General features: G+C 39.1%; 1 protein-coding gene across 1 annotated transcript in view; it reads right to left on the reverse strand.

The window, feature by feature from the left end:
• Positions 1 to 7640: 7640 nt before the first annotated feature.
• WDR64 (WD repeat domain 64) overlaps positions 7641 to 27473 on the reverse strand; it is a gene marked incomplete at both ends in the record, with an annotated part of 62012 nt that continues 42179 nt past the window's right edge. The window contains 14 exons of the mRNA XM_079550757.1: positions 7641 to 7729; positions 8454 to 8487; positions 8660 to 8740; positions 11029 to 11125; positions 12824 to 12994; positions 13797 to 13906; positions 14311 to 14372; positions 15999 to 16104; positions 17355 to 17482; positions 20517 to 20559; positions 21469 to 21577; positions 22390 to 22482; positions 24892 to 25022; positions 26365 to 26541. Coding sequence (XP_079406883.1) covers positions 7641 to 7729; positions 8454 to 8487; positions 8660 to 8740; positions 11029 to 11125; positions 12824 to 12994; positions 13797 to 13906; positions 14311 to 14372; positions 15999 to 16104; positions 17355 to 17482; positions 20517 to 20559; positions 21469 to 21577; positions 22390 to 22482; positions 24892 to 25022; positions 26365 to 26541 — 1431 coding nt within the window. The remainder of the gene's footprint in view (positions 7730 to 8453; positions 8488 to 8659; positions 8741 to 11028; positions 11126 to 12823; positions 12995 to 13796; positions 13907 to 14310; positions 14373 to 15998; positions 16105 to 17354; positions 17483 to 20516; positions 20560 to 21468; positions 21578 to 22389; positions 22483 to 24891; positions 25023 to 26364; positions 26542 to 27473) is intronic.

Below are 27473 nucleotides of genomic sequence, written 5' to 3' on the forward strand. Positions count from 1 at the left end.
AGCGCGGCTGCGGGAGGAAAAACGCGCGGCATTAACGCAGCCTCAGCTCAGCCCCGCGTTCGGAAAGGGCTGCCATCGAGCCCGCCCGCAACCCCCCACCCAGCCCTTCAAGTCGACAGGGAGCTTTCGAGCGCCCGCTTAAGGACGACAAGGCCGAGGCGGCCACCCCGCCGCCGCTGCCGCCGCCCCTACCTCGGCCCACACCACCGCTGCCTGGGAGGGGGCAAGAAGAGAGTGGGACAACGGTCCCCAACGGCCACAACCCCGCGCGCCGCTACTTCTCTGAGGGGAGCTGGGGAGAAGAGAGGCCAAGCGCTGCCCCGCTCCGCTGCCCCAAGCCGCGCTCCGCCGTAGCGCGCGGCCGCCGCCTCAGGGCTTTCAAGCAGCGCGCGCTCTGCGCCGTGGCCCCGCCCCCGGCACGGACTACAAATCCCAGCGTGCTCCGCGCGGGCAACTGGCAGCGGTGCGGGAAGTTGCTCTGCCCTGTACAGAAGGGCGGGTCTCGGTGCCGCGCCATTTTGATTGGGCGGCACTGAGCTCCTCTGCCGCCTTCGAATCCCCGCGCGTGGCCCCGGGCGTGGCTGTGTGGGGGTTTTTGTTGCCGCGCTCTGGGAGTGCCGCGCGTTGCTGTGCTTCCCGCCGGGAGCAGCGCGGAACCATCGCGCTGCTGGCTGGGAGAACGGCGGTCAGCCCCTCGTAAGGGCTGTGACACTGCGGCATTCAGCGCTTCTTTTCGGCTCGGTGTTTGTATCCCTGCTGCCCCGTCGCATCTGTACCGTGGTACATAGAGAAAGGTTTCTGAGAGCTGTGAATTGAAAAAGAAATACACGTTGCAGAAAATCCACCATAGGCTGCATTTGTGTCTGTTGCTTTCTTACAGTGCTTACATGCAAAGAAACTAGGGGAGCTAAAGATCGGAGAGATGAAAAGAGAACTTAAATGCGGCAGCTGCAGGGTTTCAGAGATCTAGTTAATGGTTTTGGACATCTCGTGCGTGGGAGTGACTTGTTACGTAACCATCTGCTAATACAGCTGCATTATCTCATGTTGCCTATTTGACACATTAAATGCATCAGCTGCAGTTTGATAGCTGGCATGTGGTCTGCACATCCTGCAAACCGGGGCAGCAAGGGGCTCTATAGTGCTCTACAGCGATGGAGGAGGAATCAAATGTTGTATTTCTCTTCACAATCCAGAGTTTGGATATCTGGTCCTTTCGTAATTATCATCAGGAAATGAATTATCTCTACGTATAAAGTTTCCCATTTCCGCAAAACATGAAAATCAGCTCACTGCAAGTCCATTCTTTGTTTCTGTTTGTGTTGGCCCTGTGGAATAGCATAAATGCAATAAGTACTACAAATACAGTAGCATAAAGTCACTTTAGAGCATGCTGAAGGGCATTCTCGTTTTTGTGTTTCACATGTGGGTAGGAACTATCAGATGGTCTCATCCTTGTGTGATGTGTCTTATGTGTCCCAGTGAGATCCTGCTCTCATCCTGGAAGAGCCCAGCCTGAGCCGGTCAGAGCACACCTTTACGTTTCCCAGTGTTTGTGTTGCGACGTAATGTAAGCCATCCTGACGTGTTAGTGTTGCAACTACTTGTCTACTTTCAACGTAATTGAAATTTGGATTATGAGTGCTTATCTTAAAAATACGCTCTTACATCAATTTTAACATTTCTGTTTTCCTTAAGCCGTTCTGCTCAAGAGATGAAGGATAACCAGGGTAGACCATACAATATGTGCATACAATTTAAGACGCCGTGCGGAATTCAATTAAATCTACTTTTGACTATTTTCTGTAGCTGGGATTATAAAACAATCATAAGGTGAACCTCAGAGTCAGAAACACAAATTGAGGAACTTTTGTTGAAGAAAACCAGAACCACATAATTCTTGACCGAGAATTTTCTCTTTGCTTCCTTAATCTGAAAGGATAGATACCTTCATGCTGAAGAGTTAGCATGATTACATTAAATCTCTAAAAGCTGCAAATAGATTTAAAGATTTGGAAGGAATTGGGAATTGGTGTGATCACCCAAAGCAACCTCTTTGTGTTATGTCCTCTAGAAATGAATCACAAAAGGATCTCACAAAAGTGTGTCTGCATGAATATGTGAGTGCTATGCACTAGCATTTATAAAAAGTATCTTAGATTATATCAATAATGTTAGTAAAGTCTTTAAAAACCTGTATTACCTAAGTTAATATAGTAACAGATGCCTGCTGCAGTCAAGCTAGACCAAGAGCTTGGGCCATATTTCAAAAGTCAGCCAACTGTTAAATTTCTAATGCCATGTGCAGACCTCTGAACAGGTACAGAGGAGAACAAGAGAGAAGCCATATCAATTTCCTGCATCAGTTACATTTACCTCATTATCAGAGGTCTGGCATTTAGGCTGGTCGTGATTTGTTCACTGCTGGGTGCACACAGCTTATGGAATCATTCTGCATTGAAAAGATGAGTGAATGTGATTCTGACATTCCATTCCTGTGCAAATCTTACTTTATTTGTGGAAGTCTGCTGAGGTTAGACCCGTGCCCATCAACTTCATGAGAATGCAGCTGTGGAGTAAAGACAGTTCTACTAGGTAATACCTTGTGGAGCTCACTGATGTCAAAAGGAAAACAACCCCAGCTTAGAAGTATTTGAAATAGATGTTTGTCAGTGCCAAGAACATCTGACCTTCTCTCTGTGTCCTCGATTTTTCCAGCAAAAGCAAAAGAACGTGAACCCACGTTGCCAGCGAATAGCTGAAGCAATCTGTTCATGAGTAATGCTATGGAAATGAGCACTGACCTATAATTTATGTGATTCCTACTGCCAGTGGGAACCTGCTGTCTGCCATTCTAGTGTGTTGCCAATGTTTTGATTTGGTCATCTGCCTCACTGCTGTGAGTTCTGCAACTTCATTTTGAATTCTTGGGCAGTAATGCTTGGCTGTGAGGAGTTCTCCCAGATACCCAGATTCAGGGTTGTTTTTTTGTGTTTTTAAGGCAGAATCATTGGCACAAACAGATTCCAAGTGAAATAATAGCAGTGTAGCTAGTTACGCTTTACCTAATGATTTCTTTTTAGGAGGAAATAAAGATTTAAGTGATGGCAAAAAGAGGTTGAGAATAGTCACATACTTTCATCTTTACTAATTACATTAGCTATTCTGAGTTGTGGTGTGGCAATGGTGCTTGTGACAAGTTGGTTTTGATCTCTAAAAATGGATGCCAGTCCAGAGAACAAAAGTTCGCTGAGCCTGTAGTATATTAGCATATATATAATTTTTCCTTTTGTGATCTCTGCATTGTGAAATGATACTCTGAAGTGCAGGTGAAGAAGTCTCTGTGCCAGCAGTTGCAGGACTCGGCCTGCTCTCTAGAGACCTGCTGGTTCAGAGTCCAGAGTGAAACCCAGTGCAGCGGTCAGTTCAGTTTTGCTGTTGAAGGCACCGAATCAGGAACAGCTTGCTCTCCCTTTCTTTGTAGGTAGATCTTCAAAATACTCCTGCAGCAATTGCTACCAGTTTAAAGTACTGAAGACTTTTTAAACCTTGCAATAATGTACATTTATCTACAATATGGAGCCTGTTACAGGGTTCAATTATTTCTTATTTGCATGGACCTCTTCCTTATGGAGAAGACAACAAACAGGTAAATTTTCCAGCACATTCCTCCCTACTTGCAGGTGTTCCTCTGTTGGAGGAGAACAAATGTTCAAATCCCTTGGGAAGATGTGTGTTTTGCTACAAAGCCCCAAATATCCTTCTAGTCTGTATTACTGTGACTAACATTTTTCTTCTGCAGTACCTATGTGTTATCTAGAAAACCATAAACCAGTCTGAAGTCACCAGTTTCCTCTGCTCTGTCTGAGCCTGCATGATTTTCTCCCAGTTAGGGAATCATACAGAGCTACGTATCCAGATATTTTTAAAACAGCATCTAATAGCACTAACAGCATGATTCAATCATTAACAGGAAATTGCAGAGATTCAAACAAACTGGTTTGGCAGGTGATGGGAAAGGTACAGCTGTGTCACCACATTTAAGCTGAACATCAAGAGGCAAAGGAAGCCTGACTCCTAAGGCAGCTGATCAGCACCTACGAAGCATTGACTTCCTTAACTTGGTGTTGAGCCCCACTGTACCTCAGGTAAGCTATGCCTAGACTTATGTGGATCACTTGTGCTGCTTTTTGCAGGTGGGCTGATTCTCTGATAAAAAGGGTTTCTAAATAATAATTTTTTTTTCTACGCATTTCTGGTAATGCAGACAGTGAACTAGTAGATAAAAGCCTATGTCTTGGGGAAACCTAGAGAAGAATTAATAATGCGCTGATGTGGATAAAAGCTTATTTTAAGCTGGAAACTCTAGTGTAATGACTGAAGATCCTTTAAAACAAACAAACTTTATGGCAGCTTGTCAAGTGTAAGTTGTAGAATATCTTCATTGTTGCTGCTCCTTTTGAGAACAAATGTGTGGCACAGGAGTGGAAGGAAGCTCCATATAGCAGCTATACAGCTGCTGTAATATATACTCTCCGGCCAACTCTGGTAGGCAGATTCTTATAGCTCTTCAGCTTTTTCACTCTCTTCTTTAGCTATACCTCATATCCTCTGTATTTCCGTGGGTGATGTGATGATAAAGGCAGGACAGACAACAACACAGCACATTAATGTACTCGTTTACAAACTCCTCAATTGGCCTATGTCATGTGAAGCTTTTTTTTAATTCATGAAATTGAAAGTATCCTTTTCTTCTGCTTTTCACTGGCTTTATTTATTTTACATGATTATGTGCTAGACTCTGGTTTTTCTATTAATGTGATGCCTTCAGACCTGAAAGCACCGTTAGTATCTTGCTGAGTTACAGCTTTCCAAAAAAGCATCATATTTACTGACAGCTTAGAAGTATCTTAGCTCTCTTGAAGAGAAAGGAAACCTGAAAACTAAAGAGAGTTGCTCCATAATGGACTCGTGTCTATGTATGATGATTTTAGAGTAACTCAGCCTGGAAAACAATGAGAGGTAGACCATAGTAGCACTCAATTTTTATCAGCCTATTTTAGACAAACACAGAGATGTTCTGAGCTGACATAACCTCTAGTTTTGAAAGCACGTGGATAATGGAAAGATACTTCACTCAAGTCATTGAGATTCAGACAATCCTTCAAATTTTCTTAATGTTTCAGGGTTGAAAAAAATGAACGCTTAATTAGGAAAATGTTTATTTTTATTATTTTGCTCAGATCTAGTGATTCTCTAGGGTCAGATGATGTGATCAATCTTTGTTCTTTCTCAGGGAATAAAGGAGACCCAATAACCTACTATTTCCATTGCCCTATTATTCTGACAGAATCCACTCTTTTGGAAACACTGCATCAATTACATCTAGCCTCACAAAGTACGCTGTTCATTTTTTGCGTCTCTTGAAAGTACTTTTATTCTTTGTACTACTTGGAGTTAAAGTAGAATAGGTTAATTAGTAGCTAATTTTTCTAGTAGCAGCTACTCTACACTCACATATTCTCATTTGTGAATAATCAAAAATTTCTCTTTTGCTTTTATGCAGGTTCTGCCATATTCTTTTTTGCTGAGCCTTCCAGCAGAAAATGAAAACTATGTATCTGTTCCTCCTTTCCATTCTAAATTTGCTTCTGAAACCCACTAGCAGCAGAGAAGTTATATTTGGCCATAATCATTTCACTGAGTATCAAGTGGGCAACATGAACCTTATCCTCTCTGTCCCACATGGTGGGTCAATGGAACCTGAAGACATCCCTGACCGAGAGGCTGGCTGTTGGGATGCAGAGACATCTTCTTGTATTTTCTCTCATGAGTGTCCTCCTGGAAGCATTCAAAGTTATATAAAGTGTAAAGTATCTACCAAACAAGACAGGTACACTATAGAAGTGGCTCAAGCTCTTGCTGAGGAAATCAACAAAATTACTGATGGTTTCTTTCCACATACTGTTATTAACCACTTACAGAGGTTCAAGATGGATGCCAACAGAGAAAAGGAAGAGGCCTCCTTTGGAGTCCCCCAAGCAGAACAGGCCTGGGAGGATTACATGGGATTTTTGACTACTGCAAAATCACAGATGACAGGGGGCCTGATTTTGGATATCCATGGACAAGCACATCCTGAGCAGTGGATAGAATTAGGTTATACACTTTCAAAAACTTCTCTTAACTCAGGTGTCCTCTCTGCATCAAATTCCTCCATTAGATATCTGGCCAGTCAGCTAGTCGGTGTGCCTTTCGAGACTTTGCTTGCAGGGAACAGAAGTTTGGGTAAATATATTGAAGAACAAAATAACAGTTATGTTTGTGTGCCTTCTCTATCCAATCCTAGCCCAAATAATGGGAACTATTATAGTGGTGGATACATAACAAAGACTTTTGGCTCCTGTCATTCTGGTGTTGTTGATGCCATTCAGATTGAACTACCACAGTGGGTGAGGGCACCTGAAGAACTTCCCAAATTCTGTAAAGCACTGGCAAAGGCTGTAATGAAATTCTGGCAAACTAACTACTGCAGCCAGTTCAAGCATAAATTTCTGCCGTGCTGAAAAAGGTTGTCTTAATTAAGATACCTTTCCATAATATAGTAATGATCTAAAACAACAGAACCACTGATACACCTAAAACACTTAAGCCTGAACTATAACTGTGGATGGTAGAGGAAAAATAGCTTCCAAAGGAATACAGAGACATCAACAGAAGATTCACAACTAATACTCAACAAGCCAGTTAGCAAACAGTTTTGTGTTAGATCTAGCAAAGACTGCCTGAAAAATATCTTTGGAACTATCAATTGTCTGATAAGCTTTTCTGTTCTTAATTTCTTTCCTGTAGCATCCTTTGTTCTCTAGGATACAATAAGTGTCTATTCTTCTAGTCTGTATAGTGCAGTGCTTTAGTAGCTTGTCCATTCAATAAAATTGAGTGTCTCTGCTTTTCTTCTGAAAAAAGAATGAATTCATTCACTACTTCAAGGCAGATGTTTAGCCACTACCTGAGAAGAATGGCCACAGCACACATAGTGGTTACTTAATATGACGGACGCCTTCATCACCTCATCTTTCTCCTCCTTTTCCCAGTCTTTTATTGCTGAGCAGGACATTATATGGTGTAGGATATCCCTGGTCTGTTCACGTCAGTCATAACAGATGTGGTTTCTCCCATCCTGTACACTGGGAGTGGGGAAAAGAAACACATTGATGACACAGGCAACTCTTGGCAATAGCCACAACACAGTTCTGTTATCATGCCTTTTTAATCACAAATCAAAACACAGTAGCATATGGAATGTTACAAAGAAAACTAACTTAATCCTAGCCAGATTAGTGCATTTCTTACTCTCCAGAGACATCTGCATGTCAGCAATGGAAGTATTTTTGGAGATTTACGGCCCCGAACCTTTAAAAAATAGTCAATCACAGTAAGGTGCTTTTCATTCCTATCCATCAAGAAGTGGAGTGAGATAGGCTTTTCTGTAAGCGTCTTGTTATAATTATGTTAGAATTTTTTTTGCTGCTTGAAGAACTGGGATGGATATAAAGATTTTATTTCTATGTGCTCAAGGAACCTGCTAAACTACTTGCCTTAAGATGAACAAAATTTTATGTTTACTTGTCTTGTGCTTACTTGTCTTGATTCTGTTCTTTACTGAGCTCTGTCTCCACTGTCAATTCAGTTAGAGTGGACATCTCAGGTTTGTTCCATTGAGGATCTGTAGAAATAAAATGCAAATTTTCAAGAGCTAATAAATATATACCTACAGTCAGACCACTTTATAGTGTTTTGTAACAGCACAGACAAAAAAAAAATTGTTGTACATGTAGCTCACAAAATAATTTGATCACATTTTATGTAAATCTGTTGTGGTGCCATTGGCTTCAATGTTTGCTCCTAACGTGTCAGGAAAGAAAAGAAAACGGAGTTCCACATTAATGTTCAGAAAAACAGCATATGTGCCATCTATTTGAACAATACGTGCCAGCTCCTGCGTTCATTAGGTTAGTATGGATGAGATACTCCATCTGTAATGCTGCTTTTAAAAACCATAAATCATATATATTTGAATGCTCCCTTCATTCCACCTAATGAGCCATCTAAACGTTTGGAGTCTTGTCCAGACTGGTTCACTAGGCTCTCTCTACAGAGAGAAATCAGCACTACTTCAAGTAGTGATTCTTTCCATCCTGTAATAGGTGGCGAGGAGACTGTGGAAGTTCTGGTCTCACTACAAATTAGGAACAACTTAGGAAGCCTTGTTAGTTCACAATAAATCTAAACAACAGTTTACCTTCAAAATGGTATCAACTTACAGTTAATTTACAGCCAAAGCTTTGTGCAGAATCAATAGTCTTTGTACTGGCTAAAAGAAAAGACTCTGAAACAATAACTTAATGACACAAAGCTGAACAGGAGAAATAAATGGTTGGACTACTCACTCTGAAGGATTCTCTCTTCAGCTGGCTTCTCAAGCTTCCACCAAATGAAGAACAAAGTTGGGTTGAGAGTAAGTCAGACCACATGAGAAAATTAAATTGAGAAACAGTTAACAACAGAGTGAGTACGTGATGTTAATCATTTACAAGTGCTAAGGACTTCTGCTGCTTGAACACCACAGCAAGAGGTGGGAAGCACTTGTGCTTACCTCATATATAGGAAGATGCCCAAATACTGCACCAGTCACTTTGCTTCCTGACTCAATGCTCTCCACAGGTTGTCTAGGAAGCTGATCAATGGAAACCAAAGTGAGTTTGTTACTAGCTCAAAACAGAAGGTAATGAAAAAATACTATTATATACTATTACTTTTATTGAATAGCGTGGGTAGCATTCATGTTATCTGAAGAAGTTCATATCATTACTATGTGAAGAGACTGTGGTTTATGCACAGGTTTTGAACATTTTTAGATTAGAAGGGGATTCTTCTGCTATAGAAAAGAGATAGCAGGCAAGATTCCAGCTTCCCAAGGGACAAAAATTCAACACAGTTAATAGCAATTTTTTTTTTTTTTTAAATCACCTAAATTAAATCTGGTTATAAATACTTACCTAGCTATATCACCTATTAACATTTTGTTAAGTTCAGTACAGGAATCATTTTCACATTACTTGTCTGTTTCGGTGGATGCATGTTATTAGAGGACAGTAGAAAGCTAAATGAAGGCTAATCTAGTAAGACCTCCTTCCCACATGATAGTTTCATCTAAGGACTGTCAGTCTGGCTCACTCTTCTGGGCAACACAAGTCACAAACACTTCAGCAACCAGTTTGGAAAGACATAAGAAAGACATAAGTGAACAAAAAGGCTTTGCTGTTGTAAACTGTAGGAAGCTTCAAATTAGTGAAAACAGCTCAAGTACCTTGATAGTTCATTCACATTCACATGAATCCTTAGACTTACATAGGTATTATACAGACAGGGCAGGAAGTTCAACTGTTCTTACACAACATAACAGCGATTTCACCCTAAGAGAGGATCTAGTGCAGCCACTGACTGCATACAATCAATGAATACACAGATGTTATAGTATAGCAGAGAGCTTGGCTACCTAGTTGACACACCAAAGCAGAAAACAGAAAAGATAGAGACACTCACCCAAATCCTGGGCTCACTTATGAAACTCCAACAGAGCAGATCTCCAGAAGAGATCCTTCCCCATTAGTAGTCATCTCTTCAATGGGTCTAGGAGAGGTGCAGCCAGGCTCCACCCCTTCCAGCAGCACAGATGAATTGCCTTCACCTGTGCTGACTCATTGCTCGCCTCAGGTGATCAATCAGAGGTTCAGGCCATGATTCAACAGTTCCCATACAGACTGATACTGTCAAATTCATGTTTTGTTCTCAGCATCAACATATTTTTTTCCCACTTCTCTTTTATTATACACTGCTGTGTCTACAGCTGCTGAACAGCAGGGGATCAGTGTACAACTGCCATTACGTTATACTGTGTGCCCTTTCTGCATAAAAGCAGTTATCCTGATTTAAACAGAGGTCACTTCAGAGACTGTGCAGCATACCTGACTGGTATAACTGTTACACAAGGAAGTTTGTCATCTTCTTGATGCCTTGGGGTGAAATGACAGAATGCCTTAAAAGTGCATGCTTGGCAACAAGTAATCCATTAGCTCCAACTAGCTGAACATTCAGAGGAGATGAGTGCTGATCCTTGATATCACAGAGCAAGCAAAAGAAAAGGACTGTTTGGGCAGGACAGGGCAATAAACGCTACAGAAGCGTGTCTCGTTCTTGTCATTTCACCCAAGCTACACAGAGAGAACTGGTCACATGGAGTAATAACTTTCACTGACTGCTGTTTAGATCTTAGCTGGCCCCATTAGTGTTAGGATAATGGATTGTGGTACATAAGAGACCCACTGTACCACAAATTTTAGGAAAGGATGTAAAAGAAATCATAGCCCTCGCTAAATATGGGGAAAGAATGCTCAGAAAGGTGTTAATGGAAGCTTTTCTTTTTTTGAAAAGTGCCTGTAGAGTGTGCATCTTTTTCCTTTTCTAGTCCAGATCCAAAAGGAGAAGTTTGATTTGTTCCCATGACTTTTAAAGGCTATGGCATATAAAGATGGAGGAGTTGCACCACTATTCAGTTAAAGCAGTAGAAAGAACTACTATTTATAAGTAGGTGCTCACCACTGTTCTAATATTTTCACACATTCTTCAAGTAAACTTTGGATACTACTTGGATTTCTGTTGGTCCATGTAAGAATTCTGGGTTTGAGGTTTTTGTTGTTAATTGTAGGGGTTTTTTTATGCTGTCAAGCCAAACAAGTGAATCAGTTTATTCTTTCTTCTACATTGGAATTTAGAAGTGTAAAACAAAGAGAATGAAAAACACAGAATTTTCATGGATCTCTCTGTTAATGCATTTTTGTTCTAGCTTCTCTACTGACTGAGAATATATAGGGTTATTCATGACTGTTTTCTAAATGAGAAATACAGTTGCACTTCCTGCTATGTTGCACAGAACTGAAACAAATCAGTATATACACTAGATACCTTTGGAGAAGCCAGAGCTTTGAAAAACTTCAAGTCCTGAATTGTGTCCATATGTTTATCTTTTTTTAAAATTGAAGGTGATTTAGTTGATTTCCACCTGTGCATGTAAAACAGAAAAGGACAAAAAATCAGAAGCTCATATCTACACAGCAAATTTAAATTCAACACTCTCAGTTGACACTAAAATAAAATTATTTTGAAGTATAAATTACTACATATGTCTTCAAAATATAATTTATATTCAAATGTGTCATAAAGTGTTTCACCAACACTTCTTCAATCCAGATACTGGCTTGTCATCTTTAGGAGGCTGGATAAATTAACACATAAAACAGTCTTTATTGCAACTCAGTGTTAATTCACTGTCTGGTAATGTCGTTTTTCAGTTCTGACTACAATTCTTCTATGCCTCTGTAATAACAGAGAAGGTTCCCTCCTGTCCACCTTATGAGGCTGTAAATGTACAAGTCTATGGGGCCAGATGATATGCATCCCAGGGTTATGAAGGAACTGGCTGATGTGGTTGCCAAGTCACTCTCTGTCATACTTGAAAAATCGTGACTGTCAGTTGAAATCCCAGGTATGGGAGCCAGCAGTGTGCTCTTGCAGTCCAGAAGGTCAACTGTATCCTGGGCTGCATCAAAAGAAAAGAGGGATGGCCAGCAAGGAGAGGAAGGTGATTGACCTCCTCTACTCTGCCCTCGTGATATCCCCCATCTGGAGTATTGTGTCCAAGCCTGGGGCTCCCAGGCTGAGCTGTTAGCATTTCCAGAGGTTCCTGACTATTTGCTGCCTGTTCAAAAAGACTGTAGGGATTAGTCCTTCAAACACAATCAAGAACTTCTCTTTACTGATGAGTTACTGTTCTGACTTCAGCAGGACTACTCACATTAGTAAGAATTCTGTGTAAGAATAAGTTAGCAGGAAACCAACCTAAATGGCCTATCAGTAAAGGATCTTGGAACTTTCCCATCGTCTCGGAGTTCTGTGGTTAAAAGCCAGCTAAAAATGCACATAATACACGAAACCTTATAATTAAAGCCTGTTTGACTTCTTTAAGCCATGCAGTAACTTTTCAGTTTGTCAATAACAGCCATGCGCATTTTGCTTCTGCGTTCCCTCAAAACACTGGTTAATGAAACAGGGAGATCTGGGACTTATTACAGTCTAAGCTAGAGGACTAAGGTTCTCCAGCTTGACTTCTAGCCAGTCCACAACCCTTGAGAACTCTGCCTAGAAGGAAAGAGGCCCAACACTGCCATTGAGCATACAAAATTTATGTCAGTGTCAGTGCATTAGGATTGAAGGCGAATCCTTCAATTAGGATATGAATGTGAATGTACCTACAATAATATCCCAGAAAACTTAATTAAAGCGTCTTTTAAATGGAAGTATTGTTTTTAGTTTGAAAATGTTCATAGTAAGCTTTTCTAATTAAGTTTTGGGTATCCCAGAAGTATAACAGCTTGCAGAACTGAAAAAAAAATAGGTTACTAACCTGAACAGTGTAGATAACATGCAAACTGTAATTAGGCTAAAACCAGAGGCGATTATCTAGTTGTTACTATTATTCAGTTCAAACCTTGATGATCACCTAGTCATGATAGTCACCTAGTTACAAAAATATTGAGATTTATCCATGGTTTGTAAAACCTTTTTTTTAAAAAAGGATTATACTAGTTCCTCATGGGAAACAATTTTACTTTTCTGACCTTCAAATAAAAGGTGCTCTGTAAGTATCATATTTCAGAATTATTCCCCACTCATGCATGTATGTAAATATTTGAGATCTTACTTGTCTTTGTCCGGTATGCTCTTCTTTTCCATATGCTTGCTTTCCTCTTTCATTATCATAGGAACATCTTTAACATCACAAGGCAAAATCAATCGACTGAGATCTGATAATTCAAATTTCCTGGGCTGTCCAAAGTAACCAAGATAGCATCCATTCATAGCATGCCAGAGTCTACGGATATAGTAAAAGCAGTTCCAAAGAACAGAAAGGAAAATTAATGCTTTTAGAAGTGGAGCAAGAGTGAAAATACATTATCAGGTTCTGCTGCACTGCTCTAGAATGCAGTATGTTAGCTAAAAAAACATCAATGAAAATGAAGTTCTCTGTTTACCATCAACACTTCAACATCAAATACAACTTGAGAGCAAAAATTCTCAGGATGTTGTAAATGTCAGAAAACAAATAAATAGTTCATCATTATAATTAAACTGTGGAACAAAGGCACCAATATCCTGAACTGCTCCAACAGTAAGGTGCCCTCACCACAGCAAGGTCTGTACAAAACTTCCTCATTGACTCCCTAAAAAAAAAAACAAAACAGAAAAACAAAAAAGAAAGCACCCCTTCAAATGTACTTCTTAGCCCAGAAGGAATCACGCAGTTTTCCTATAAAGTGGCTTGAGATTACAATGGCTTAATTTACTACACTCATTGCTGGGGACCCATGTTAACTTAGCAAGTGCTGAAAAATAAAATGGAATTAGAACAGGAGGTCATTTCTAAAATTATGGTATTGTTTTTTGCAGTCAAGGCTACCTTGTTGACAGAAAATGAGTCTTGTAAAAGGTCTGACTTACTGAGAAAAGTAGAAGTGTTTACGTTAAAAACTTAGTTCTTACAGATACAGAACAGAAAATGTGCCTAATGTTGTACTTTATTTGTCCAAGTCTACATGTGAGTCCATCAAGAAGAAGATTTTAGGAGGCAGCTCAACTAACTGGCCTGGAAGTAAGAAGTATTAGTTATCTTGTACCTGACTGAACCATCAACAGATGCTGTTACTACCACATTTTTCTGCTCTTCGTAAAATAAGTCAATGACTTCAGCAGAGTGTGCCATCCAACAGAGCTCCTCCTTTATTTGCTGAGGGGAAAAAGCAACATAACCACATTTTAGGCAGTTCTGTATGTCACTGTGGTTACTGGCTTAGTGATTTTACCAGCAAGGCTTTCTGAAAATTAACTGATGATTTATTGTTCCCTTCACCAAAGAGGCTGCAAATGGTAAGTGGTAGAAATTCTGCTTAGAAGACAGGGATAAATTCATTCTAATGTAACCTCTTTTAACACAATAGGATACTTCTATCAGCTTTTTACTTATAGCTTTTTGTTTGTTGGTTGGTTTTTCATGGCATCAAATTATTATTTGATGACCTTCATGTGTGGGAAACCATTTTAGTCCCCATAAAGGTCTGAATCCATTTTTTTCACTACTTGTCTGATCCTAGTATACTATTCAGTATACTATACTATAAGATTTTCCCTTACATTCTTACTGTTTTGTGGATCTTCTAAGAATGAGGCAATGCTCCAGCACATAATATGTCCTTCTATTTAAAAAAGAAAAAAGCAAAACATCAATAAATTTCATTATTGCTACACAGTTTCTTGTTGCTCACATATGCTCTTGGTAAACACCCGGCAGAATGACAAATAAAGTCACAGGTCAGTGGAAATTCTTCTAGTGGGAAAATCACTATCTCTTATCAAGCACACAGAGTAGAATATAATACACATTTAGTAATATGCAAATACACATATCATTTTGAATAATGTTTCTGTAAATAAATTTGAAATGGAAAGAATGCAGAGTTCTTTCCTTGAGTGACAAGAGTTAATAACAAGAGTAATCTTTTCCAGACTGTTATCTATTACACAAGCTAGATGAGAGTTTCTGAGGATGAAAAACCATTTTTCAATCCTGGTAAAATGGACAAAGTTTGTGATTAATTGCATATATAGTGAAGGCTTAATGTTATACAACCTTCTAGTGCACTCAGGTGGAACTAGAATCAAAGAACCATTTTTCTCATGACTTGTGACCGCTCAGTTTCCCACCTAGGCTCACTCTTCCCTGCTGATGTCGCCCTTTACATCCATAATTTCTACTACTAGACAGAGGAATCTTTTGTGCTATTCCAGCCTTCATACTGGACACATCTGACTTTTAGGAACGAGCATTATCAAGCAAGGAAAAAGGAAAATTGGTAAAGGGAACAAGACATTGACATTAGCATTGCAGATAAAAGAGAAGTGTGCAGAAGGCATGAGAAGCACATTCATCAGTGGCGCAAACACAAAAGGACTAAGGGAGAGTGTCAAATGAACAGGTAATAGGGTGGATGCTTTTCCACAGTTCATTAAAATCTTGTTCAGTGCATGCCACCTTATTGATTTGAATCAATGAAGACTGGAAACTCCTCTTCATTTTCAGCACTTCAGTCTCCTGCTCAGTTTTGAACCAGATGAAATAAAAAAAAAGAATACAAAACACACAAACAAACAAACAAGAAAAACCTGAACTTCTCAATCCATCCAATGTTGATAGCATAATAGCAGGAAACCAGTAGGAAACAGTTCTAATAGATACTTCAGCGGCACATGACAGGACAAAAATCTCATATGACTGATGCAGAAGAAGATTTCCAGGGTGAATGGAGAGGTTTGAAGGAGAGTCAGACAGGAGATAAATTCACACCAAATCTGGCTTTTAAGTCTAATAGTGAGCTGCTAGCACAGACTACAAGTTCTTTCTTTCCTTACATAGCTGTGTACTGATGAGGCCATTATTGTGCACACCATATCAGTGTCTAAATCAAGGCTCTCAGTACAGACACAGGATCAGGTTTTTATTTAGTTATGTTGTGACATTTTTGTTTGTTCTTAGTAGCCTTTGGTATTACTACAGTAATTCAGATGGAAAACGTATACAGATTTTGTAAATAAAAAAAATTGTAATGTCTTTTTGAAAGACTACTGAAAATGCTACTAATCCTGAGCTTTAATCTACCAGCCTTTCCTACCAGGAAATACCATTTTCAATTGTTTAATTAGCTTTGATGGAGAAAGTCTAGCAGCATTTGCACTTTCATTTTCACATTTCTGGCACATTAACAGCATGATCTTATGTAGCTCTTCAAACTGTCCTGAGCAGAACGACCAGTACATTCACTTACCCTTACTGCCTGCCAGAAGCATTTTAGTAGAGATGTCTGTACATATTGCTGTTAGAGGAACTGGATGATATTTTGAAAATGGCAAAATTTCTTTCAGTAAGTTCCCCTAAAATAGAATAATTAAAATCACATTTCTCTTTATAACACCTTCATGCAAAAAAAAAAAAAAAAAAAAAAAAAGCATCAGAAGTTAAGTGCTATTGACTTAATCTGTTCAGCATTATCAAGCTTATACCCATCCAGAGAGCTGCTGAAAAGGTAGTTTCCTAATCTAACGAATGACCAATATAGCTGGGATGTACTCGCTGGATTGTCATCTCTCCTTCATCAAAAGCACAACAGATTTTATTCTTCAGGCAATTCACAACTCAATCGTACCTATCCCTACTTTAACACTTACCTCTCATTTGCCATGAAATATCACTATGCATTTCATTTTCTACTGGCCTGTCATTTCTTGCTGAAAATACACACATGATGTCTCCATCACCAACCACGTTTTGTTTTCAATCAAGTACCAGTAGCCTTTCTCCCCTACAGTCCTCTCAGGTCAGGGAGGTGAGGGAAAGTCATGCAGATAAGGAGAATCTTGACAGTGTGATAATGATGTCAGTGATGACATCACCATCATTTGAACTTGGGATGCTTACTGGAATCTAAGCACACAAAGTATGTATCTACTATGTTTGTCAACATTTACAATTGTATTGGTTTTGTTTTTTTACAAAACATCAGCAAAAGCTACTTCACCATCTTCCTTCTGCATTTGCTGTTTTACAGGAAGCTAGGGCTTCCTCTTAGGCTCCTCGTTCTATGTGTATTTACTTTTCACCTCTTGTTTAGAATAACATGCTTTCTGGAGCAGTCCTATGGATTTGTCACTAAGCCATTGGCATTCTGTTTCAAGATTGGCTTTACATGATTATAGCTACAGATCAGACATGATCAGATACTATTGTCTCCAAATTTGTAACCCTACTAGTGCTAACTGGCTTCTGAAATGCTCCGGCCATATTTCTCCTCATCAGAGCTCAGGATAGTCTCCTTTGTGTATTATGCTTTCTTAAATGGTACATGAAGTGAGTGAAAAATCAGTTCCTACAATTTCACATAACTTTACAGCCAGTTTTCATTATAAATCATAATATATCCACTGGATATTACTCTGTTACCATTATAAAAGCAGAACTATTTTTTGTCTGGGGAAAAAACTCTTTATTAAAAAAAAAAAACAAAACCAAAAATACAATGAAATATCTACTGCTGCAAGTGCTACTTGAAAAGCAGGTTTCCAAAGATCAATAGAATTAACTTTTTAACAGTCCAATCCCATCCCAAATACATTCAGAAAGCTACCTGAATACTCCATAGGTAGATGCAGCCATTTTCATGAGCAGAAGCCAGTATTGGTGTGCATCTTCCTACATCCCTGGGTAATTGTGCATTTGTCTTTGAGTACTGGATATACTTAAGTGCGTCTTCTGCTTTGGAACACAAATGATCACACATTTTCTAAAAAGCTTTTGAATGTACAGAAATTACATAATACTAGAAAAAACTAAATTTGAAAATAAATGCCAACATCAAGATAGCATTATCATGAAAATGCTACAGACATGGATAGAAGACAACTGACAAGAAATGAAAACAATCTTCATGGTATCATGCAAACCGGCCAGCATTATTACTCCAATAGCATTATTCAGAGCATAGCAACAGATTTTACAGAAACTGCACATGCTAGTGAGAATGAAGGAGGTCATCAGGACAGCTGAGAAGCAGTTCTGAGGCCTCTGCATGAGGGTTCCAGAGATTATTATAAAGTTAGCAATTAAATGAAGTTTAATAACTAAATGACACTGATTCTGAAATCAGATTTTTATACTCATTTCTCAAATTCAAAGATGAATTCAAGGTAATGGCCACAGCCTTTTCTGACTTCCTGCTGTGACTTGACTTCCCCAAAACTAGAGTTGCTGGGCATCCCTTGAAGGTCCTCAGAGGAATGTACATTCATTGGGGGCAAGACATAGCATGAGTGTGTATTTCATTGAGCAGCTATGAGGCTTAGGAATATTCTGTTTTCAGAGCTTGCTTCCTTTGCTGAATGTATTTAGCCTAAAACCAGATTTCAGGTGACCGCGTTTGTTGTTATTGGAAAAATCTGCTATCAAGCAGATGATGTTTAAGGGTCCCAGAAAAATCTAGAGGATCTACTTCTCACAAACGCACCAACTCCCTTTGCACAGCTTTAACTCTTGAGCACTTGGCTGCCTATTTTTTTCTGTTGTTTAAAGATATATTGAAGGTCTGCTCCAAAAGTAATTACTCCTATTTTATTACGTTGGCACATCAGAGGCAGATATTTGTGGTATGACAGTAGATGTTGAACCTTCCCACCAGTATTCTGTTACATGTTGTTGCCATGTGACAGATGGCAGCAGAGGTGCAATCTGACAAAATGGTGGCTGACATGGAAGTGCATAAGAAGCAAAGATGAGTCATTTAATTCCTCCACATGGAAAGAATGACACCCATTGACGTTCATTGGCACAGTGAGGTGGTGAGTGGTGTGTTTCAGCAGTGGTGACAGCATCAAGACAAGCTGTGTTCCAGTGAGCCATGCAGATTTTTCCTAAGTGCAGCACACAGGCTCTTGTTCATCATTAACAAAAACTAATGGTGGTGAATATGCTGAAAAAAAGTGTTTTGTAGCTGAGAATTTACCAAATAGTATTATCATGCTCATTGAACATGTTGCATTGTTGTGATTTTTCCATGAAAATCACAGAATCACAGAATTGTAGGGGTTGGAAGGGACCTCCAGAGATCATCGAGTCCAACCCCCCTGCCAAAGCAGGTTCCCTACACCAGGTCGCACAGGTAGGCATCCAGGCAGGTCTTGAACATCTCCAGAGAAGGAGACTCCACCACCTCCCTGGGCAGCCTGTTCCAGTGCTCCGTCACCTCACTGTAAAGAAGTTCTTGCACACATTTGTGCAGAACTTCCTGTGCTGCAGTTTCCGGCCGTTTCCCCTTGTCCTGTCTCCACTCACCACTGAAAAGAGTCCGGCCTCGCCATTCTGCCCCGCACACCTTAGATACTTATAGACCTGGATCAGGTCTCCTCTCAGTCTTCTTTTCTCAAGGCTGAACAGACCCAGTTCACTCAGCCTTTCCTCATAGGAGAGATGCTCCAGGCCCTTCACCATCTTTGTGGCCCTCCGCTGGACTCTTTCCAAGAGATCCCTGTCTTTTTTGTACTGGGGAGCCCAGAACTGCACGCAGTACTCCAGATGAGGTCTTACCAGGGCAGAGTAGAGGGGGAGGATCACCTCCCTTGACCTGCTGGCCACGCTCTTTTTAATGCACCCCAGGATGCCATTGGCCCTCTTGGCCACAAGGGCACACTGCTGGCTCATGGCCAACCTGTCGTCCACCAGGACATCCAGGTCCCTCTCCGCAGAGCTCCCCTCCAGCAGGTCATCCCCCAACCTGTACTGGTGTATGCAATTATTCCTCCCCAGATGCAAGACTCTACACTTGCTTTTGTTAAACCTCATCCGGTTTTTTTTTGCCCAGCTCTCCAGCCTGTCCAGATCTCGCTGAATGGCAGCACAGCCTTCAGGTGTGTCAGCCAATCCTCCCAACTTCGTATCATCAGCAAACTTGCTGAGGGTGGCCACTATCCCCTCATCAAGGTCACTGATGAAGATGCTGAACAAGACCAGACCCAGCACCAATCCCTGGGGAACACCGCTAGTTACAGGCCTCCAACCAGACTCTGCACTGCCAACGACGACACTCTGTGCTCTGCCAGTCAGCCAGTTTTCAACCCACCTCACTGTCCACTCATCTATCCCACACTTCCTCAGCTTTGTTATAAGGATGTCGTGGGGGACAGTATCAAAAGCCTTGCTGAAATCAAGGTAGACTACATCCACTGCTCTCCCCCCATCCACCCAGCCAGAGAGAACATCATAGAAGGCTACCAGGTTGGTCAAGCACGACCTCCTCCTGGTGAACCCGTGCTGACTACTCCTGATAACCTCCTTTTCTTCCAGTTGTCAAAATAAGTATGAGGCATTACTTTTGGAGCAACCAACATACTATAAGACTTTTCTACTAACTTGATTGTGAACATTATTCACATCCATTTATTCACACTCGACTCAAGTTGGCTCTTGCTTTACCATTCCAAAAATTCATTGCTTGGAAGCTTATGTGGGAGATAAGTTTGTATTATTGACCATCAAAAATTCTGCAAGGTTATCAAATCATGTCTCTTTAGAAAAAAAAGAGGATTTGAGCCTTACAGATCCTGCATCCTGACCTAGCTTTCCAGAAATAACTACAAAGCAGGGTTGAGCAAAACTGAAGTGTATCATCCAGAAAACCAATGGTAGCTCAGTTATTCTAAACCCAGTTTACCAGACAAACTGACACAGTTGCTATGGTAATCTGGGCAGAACGCAGGGATCAACAAAAGGGATAATGAAAACCAACAGTTCTCCATACCTGCTGTTATCTGAGTACTGTTTTCATCACTTCTTGCATTTTCCTAGAAGCAAAGAGTAAAACGTAACAGAATTATAAAATGGAACTTTGGATAGAACAGTTTTCTAGTAGAAATTATTTCAAGAATTTATTTTGTAAATGGAGGATTTGATTTTTCCCCAATTTTTATTCATCCCACAGCATTTCATATGAAGGAAATCAAAATCAGAAATAAAAAAAACACAGATGAAATTAATTAGAATAGGCTAGGAGGATGCTAAAGGTAAATTTGGCTGAAGAGTATTTATTTTTTAGGAAAAACAAAATTCATCATTTATAGTCATTTGAACATGCTCTAGGTCTCTTAGTGAATATAATTCCAAATATTCTTATTGTCGTTCTTGTCCTGAGTAAAGATGGAAAAAAATGCATGAGTAGCCACTATATTTATCATGCAGATATGCCATATTCTTCTGGCATAAAAGGACTAGAAGTACCACAAAACTCATAATGCAAAAATGTGCAGATTGAGATACATGCAGCTTGATGGTAAATTTAAAAACATTATCCTATCAGTCATTTGAAAATCCCCTTGAAATTGCATCCAAGTAAATGTGGTTGCAACGTTGATACAATTCTCTTTTTATTCAAGTACTTTAGAATTTGTCTGTTTGACCTTCCCATTCTAGCTCTTCATGCTCCTGTTTGAAAGTCAGAATTGCTAGTGACAAGCAACTGACACACACTTTGGTAGTCAAATATTTCATTTAGCAGAGATCTAGCTGCCTAATAGAATGTGTTCATAATTCCCTACCTCATTCCCATGCAAGTTGAAAGTTCTTATTTTCTGTAATTCTTGATCTTGAGTTCTGTGCATGGCTTTATGGAGAGATTTTAGTAAAGTACAACATTTTAAAACCTAAAAAGAAATTTGTTTTTGATGCTATTTAATCCCTGAAACTGCTATACCTACCTTATTTTGGTTCAAATGGCTGTTCTTGTGCTCTGGGAGATCATCAATACCTCTGTCAGTATCAATATCACTACTCACAACAGCAGTAGAGGATAGAGAGCTAATTTTCCTGTATGAAAAAAAGAAAAACTGGGCAAAGATGGTTGAAAAGACCTCCGACAGTCTTGAAGATGCTGTTTGCTATCTGGAAATCAACATGATCCAGTGTAATAAAGCACAATAAAATATTTCTTGAAATGATTGGACTGACTAGACTAAGAATTGCTGGTGTTTTAGAAATTTATGCAAGTAACTTGGTAAGATTTACATTATTACACAGCCAAACTGTCCTATCAAGACTTTTGAGCAAGCGAAATCCATAGTATACCAAAATTAACACTGGTATTAGTCTTCCAAAAGCGAAGAGGGAAAATTCACTGCATGCCAGTGAGTTTTCCCCTTTCATTTTACACAGTGTTTTTCTTTGCGAAGAGTTTTCAGCTAATTACAAAAAAGATTTTCAGTTTGTTAAAATAATGCTCAGAAATAGGATTCTGTGGAAGGAGAAAAAAGTTGGATGTAGTGTTTGATGTCTGTTTCTGAGTTAAGAAAGGTCAAGGAGACTCCATAACCTTCTGGCCACCCTGTGCCAGAACTCCATCACCCACACAACACAGAAGTGATTCTTGATGTTTAGATGGAACTTCTTGCATTCCAGTTTGTGCCCACTGCCCCTTGTCCTGGCACTGGGCACCAAAGAACAAGGCCTGAAAGGCCTAATATCAAGAGCAGCATCAATAGTTTAAGGATAGGAAAGCAAAAAGGAAACCATTTGAACTTGATTAAATGCAAAACAATTTCCAGTTTAAATATGGTTTCTTGGTCAAAGATTACAGTAGAATTCCAAATGATGACCCTTGTCATGGTGGAAGTCAGAGTTACCTGGAAGAGGAAGCACTATGCACGAGGAATAACACAGCATTGACTCCTGATGCTTGAGGAACTGAAGCCTGGCTGTTCTCATTAAGTTTACACCTGAAAAATAACGATGTTTGTACTGAATATATTAGATATGTTGTGTATCATTTTCAGAAAACCTTGTACACTTCATTCACAATCTAAAAGTTTAAACACTTCATTTCTTAAAAAAGCATGTCATCTACGGTTTTAGACAGTTTTCATAATTAGTTAAATAATTGTGATGGATTAATGACAGTAAAAAGTAAGTAAAAAACGTACCTGTGCAAGGAAAATGCTAAATGGAATAATGTAAATTCATTCAGCCAAGTATTTTGTTGAGATAATTTTAGAGAAAACTGAAGTAATTTTTGTCAATTTTTTTTTTCTTTTTATTCCTGATGAAGTAAAGGCAGGTTTTCTACCTTTCCTGTTTCCACTGTGAATAAATAATTGAGTAGACCTGGGTTCATGAATCATTCTTGTCTTGCAAACTGGAATTGCTCCAAAATAAGAAAAAAAGACTTCCTTTTTTTTTCTTTTTTTCTCCTCTGTGCTGCAGAATATCTTGTAACATAATAGTTAAAGAACTCTTGTGAAAGCTGTGGGTTTAAAACCATCAAGATAGAAATAGGAATTGAGCCTGTATCTCCAACATACTGAGGAGTACCTTAGTCAGGGGCTTACTGAGTGAAGAGGATTTTCAACGTTGCAGCTTTGTGAAACAAGGTTATTTCTTCTTTGTCACAAGTATCTGAGCTAGGCATTTCAAATTGAAATGAGCATTTTCCCCTGATCAATTTTTGTACCTTTGAGGTGAAGAAAATGAAACAAGTTTTCAGATCATGCTTATTCAAAACATAGTTTCTTCCCCTCAGTTCAACTTCCAAAAAAACTTGCACTAATTAACCAAGAAGTTTTAAATTAATACTACTGATCTATTTACAGTATTTGCTGGAACTAGGCAAAATTGATTACTGATACTCAAAAATACTTGGTATGGCATCTTATCTGGGCAGCCAGCCATCTGAATCACAAACGCCTTTCATCAAAAAGCTGCTACTGCCTAGTGAGTAGGCAAAAACAAACAAACACACACTTTCTGTAACATGTCTAAAAGTAAGGATAGATATTTCAAAAGGAGAGTATTTTAATCAGACTTGAAGGTAAGACTAAGAAGATATCCGAAACCAGAAAGTGCAAAGACAGGCAATACCACCAATATAGGCCACGGGGAAAAATACTGAATTGCAAATAGATAGCTATTAGAACAGTACAAAGGTCAAAAAAAGACCAGAGGATAATACAGAAAACTGAAATAACAAAAATTATAGCTGTAGCCAAAACAGTTCTTTAACAATCCTCTCCAGATGAATTTCTTTTATCTAAAATAAAAAGTTATTTAGCTTTCACCGGTTGTGTCTCTCTTCTTGCTATTTATTGAATAATTCAGTTTTCTCTCTTGACACTTCCCCCCTTTTCAAGCAAGCAGAGATATCTGCTCATCATCTTCAGGTTTTTGAATGGAATACCTTTCCACCGTTCTACCTTTTTCATTTTCAAAATCATCAAGATCCCTGCTTAATCCCTCAATCTCAGCTCAATGGACTGTGACAGACTTGTTTCTGTCTACCTCATTTTTAATGATTAGTTTGGTAATGCTGCATCATTCCCCAAAAACAAGCCTAAAGAAACTTTTTACTGAAGGACAGCTGCATTTCCATTTTGAAAGTACATCATAATATAATTAAATTCCAATCTGAAGTACAGAAACATGGTCTATTGGACATTTCTATTTCCCTTTTCAATGAATGGCTGGAGCTCAGGTTCACACCTGTGAAAGTCACCTCCTTGCTAGTAAGAAAAATATTTTGACTAATCGTTAGTCCAACCAAACAAGAACAGTGGGATGATTCAAGAGCCTATCTACTTCAACATTTGTACTCAGAAATACCATAAGATAATGACCATGCAATATACATAAATAATATAAAGACCATGCAATCCTTTGAAAGGGCCATAAAAGAGCCTACACCAAGTCTGCTTGCCCATTCCTACACTGCCAGAAATTTTCATATGAAAGTGAAAAACCATCTCAAAAATTGCTTATGTCATAGCAAGAGAATGAATGACAACCTTTTTTTTTTTTTTAGGTGCCTTTCTTTCGAAAAGAAATATGAAGAAATAAGTTAAAATAAAGAGCAAAATTACATCAGTCAGCAAGAATGTAATATATCTGTGATTATTAGCTGAAATGGTCATATTTCCAAGTATATTCCCAGTATATTCTCAAACACAAAACTTCAAAAATAAGGAAATTCTACAGCTCCACAGGAGTCACTAACCAATGACAGTGACTTGCTCAGTAAGTTTCCTTCAGTGGCAGTGCTGATACGTGAAAACACTACTCTTGATTACTTCATTCCTTTCACAAGTCACTCTTTTAATTACTTCTACTAACTTCAAAAAAAAAAAAGCAAGACTTACATGTATCTGACAGAAGCAGATTCAAAATCCCACAAAATTATCGCACCATTTTCACTTCCTGTAGTTATCAAGCTACGTCCTTCTACTTTTAAAACATCAAAGCACTTCATTTCCACAGAAGGCACAAATCCCTGTAATGAACATTAAAAAAATAACTTTAGTTGGAACAGTGTGGACACTGAAGAATGACTTCTTTTAACTGCTAACTTACTATGATGTGTAAATCAACAGCGTATACTACAGCTGCATATTCAGTGTTATTCTAATACTACTGTATTTGAGCTAGGCAGAAGCACCAGAAGGAAGCAGGGAGTGATAGCAATGGCAAAGTCCCTCCTGCAGAGGCTGAAGGCCTCCATTTACCAACCCGTCTTGCTATGCAGAAAGGTTTTCTGCTTGGTGTGAGCTCGGATTTGGAATATTATGAAGAGGCTGCTGGGGCTTGCCTGTCCTTCAGATTAGTACACCCTGCATATCCCAGTGGATACAAATGATCCCATAAGGAGAGATGTGGATTGTATCAAAATTGACTGCATAGCTCTGACAGTCAAAGGCTTAGCAGTTCAGGTGATTTTCTCTTTTATCTTACTTGACAGAGAAGGAATTGAGGTTGGTCAAAAACTGGATATGCAGATTCTATCAACAAAGATTTGTTTTAATGAGTAGGGAACTGTTTTTGAGACTTGAAGAAGAATCAAGATGCACCTGACAAACTGGAGCATAAACATATTTGCCAACAGGCTGACAAACCTACTGAAGAGAGGTTTAAATTAGGACTGACAGGGGAGGGAAAGGATGATCAAAAATAAAGTGAGAAGGTTGTGGACCAGGTTGGCAAACAAGACACGTGGTGGTGTAGATATGAGACCTCTTATCAACCAAACAGGAATGAATGAGCCTACTCTAAGTATATGAACATAAAGATCTTTCCACAGGACAGCACTGTGGAAAACGTTTTCAATCCTTACTAGGGAATTCACCACAACAGGATGCCTCTATGATGTATGTACCTGTACACCAGAGCATGCAGCAAACATGCTCTGAACAAATAGGAGGAATCAGGGATGTGTTTGCAGCTGCAGGGCTTGTTAAACATGCAAATAGATACCACTTTAGCACTCAGCTTGACTTTCATGTGCCACTATTACTAAAGGTCAGGGTATCTATAGCACTGAAAGAAATTTGATTTCTAGAAGATTCCTAATACAAGGACTTCAACTTCTTTTTTTGTACAGGAGTATGAAGCATATATTCAGAGCTCCTTAACCATGGCAACAATAGTGCAATGAGTTATTAAGCAGATCTATCTCAGAAACAATAGCTCTCTTACATGATTTATTCAGAACTTCAGTGTACTGGAAAGTTTGGAATATTTAGCTGGTTCTTATCCTGTTGTTAAACCGTGAGATCCTCAAGGGCACAGTAAACCTTTCACTTTCTAATCTTCTGTAATGGAACTTTAGTGTTTCTCACCTCTGCATCACTGCTTAGAGAACTGGTATCAGGTGGCAGCTGGATATCAGGAAAAAATTCATGTTTTTTTAAAGTGTCTGGATTCAGTGACAGAAATTCAACTGGATTTCTTTGTAGAAACAACACTGCCTCAGGAAGCACCCACGTAACCTTTAAATACCTTTGAATTTCATTACCCTGTTAAAATAATTAAATTAAAGAAAGAGGGAGGAAAATATTTTGTTACTCATAAGAAAATGATCAGCAAGCTTGCTTTCTGTGCCTAATTAGAAAAACCATTTCAAACTTTATCTGGCAGATGCAGTTTAATTTCCCATTTAAACTAAGTTAAGAAACTTGCGTTATAGATGCTTATTTTATTAACATGGATAGTCTTCAGTTCATATCTAGCATATTAGCAAAGCTGATGGTAATCTCAGTTCTGTGAGAAGAACAAGCCATACTTAAGCCATTGCTTTGAGTTATCAGTCCTTCCCCACTATGCCTAGAGCTCCTGCAAATTACCTTCACAGTTTTTCCAATTATTCCAAATTCTCTTCAGTAACCAGTTTCTTTTTTAACCTTAATAATTCTGTCTGTTTTGGAAAATGGTACTAAAATCAGCTTCTTAGGTTTTCTCGTGTTCTCACCGTTGTCTCAAGCTCCAGAACAGAGCAATGACTAAGATTTTATTAAGTCCTACAATATTAATTGCAACTGACAAGAAAAAAAAAGAAAAATATGGGGAACGAGTGAAAACTGTGAGAGAGTATGGTAGATTCTTCCAAGGAACAAACAGTTTTTGGAGCGCTACTCAAGTTTATCTTGCCATCATGTTTAGAGCCTCTTTAAACTCTCATAATAATAACCTGCATTTCTTATTATTACTGAGGCATTTTTACAGAAAAAGTAGTTCTGCAACTATATACAAGAATAACATAATCACTTAGAATCACATAAACATGGAAGAGATTAAACTCTTCACCAATCTGTTAGTCAAGGGGCACGTTTACATTACATGAATAATACAGCAATTCAAGTACTAACACTGCAGAATAGTTGGTGCGCCGCAGTATTTCAGGTACAGCTTTGTATCAAAAGCAAACTCTGAATAAAACAGTTTTTTAGTA

Source organism: Tetrao urogallus (assembly GCF_951394365.1).
Source record: "Tetrao urogallus genome assembly, chromosome: 2".
Taxonomy (NCBI): Eukaryota; Metazoa; Chordata; class Aves; order Galliformes; family Phasianidae; genus Tetrao; species Tetrao urogallus.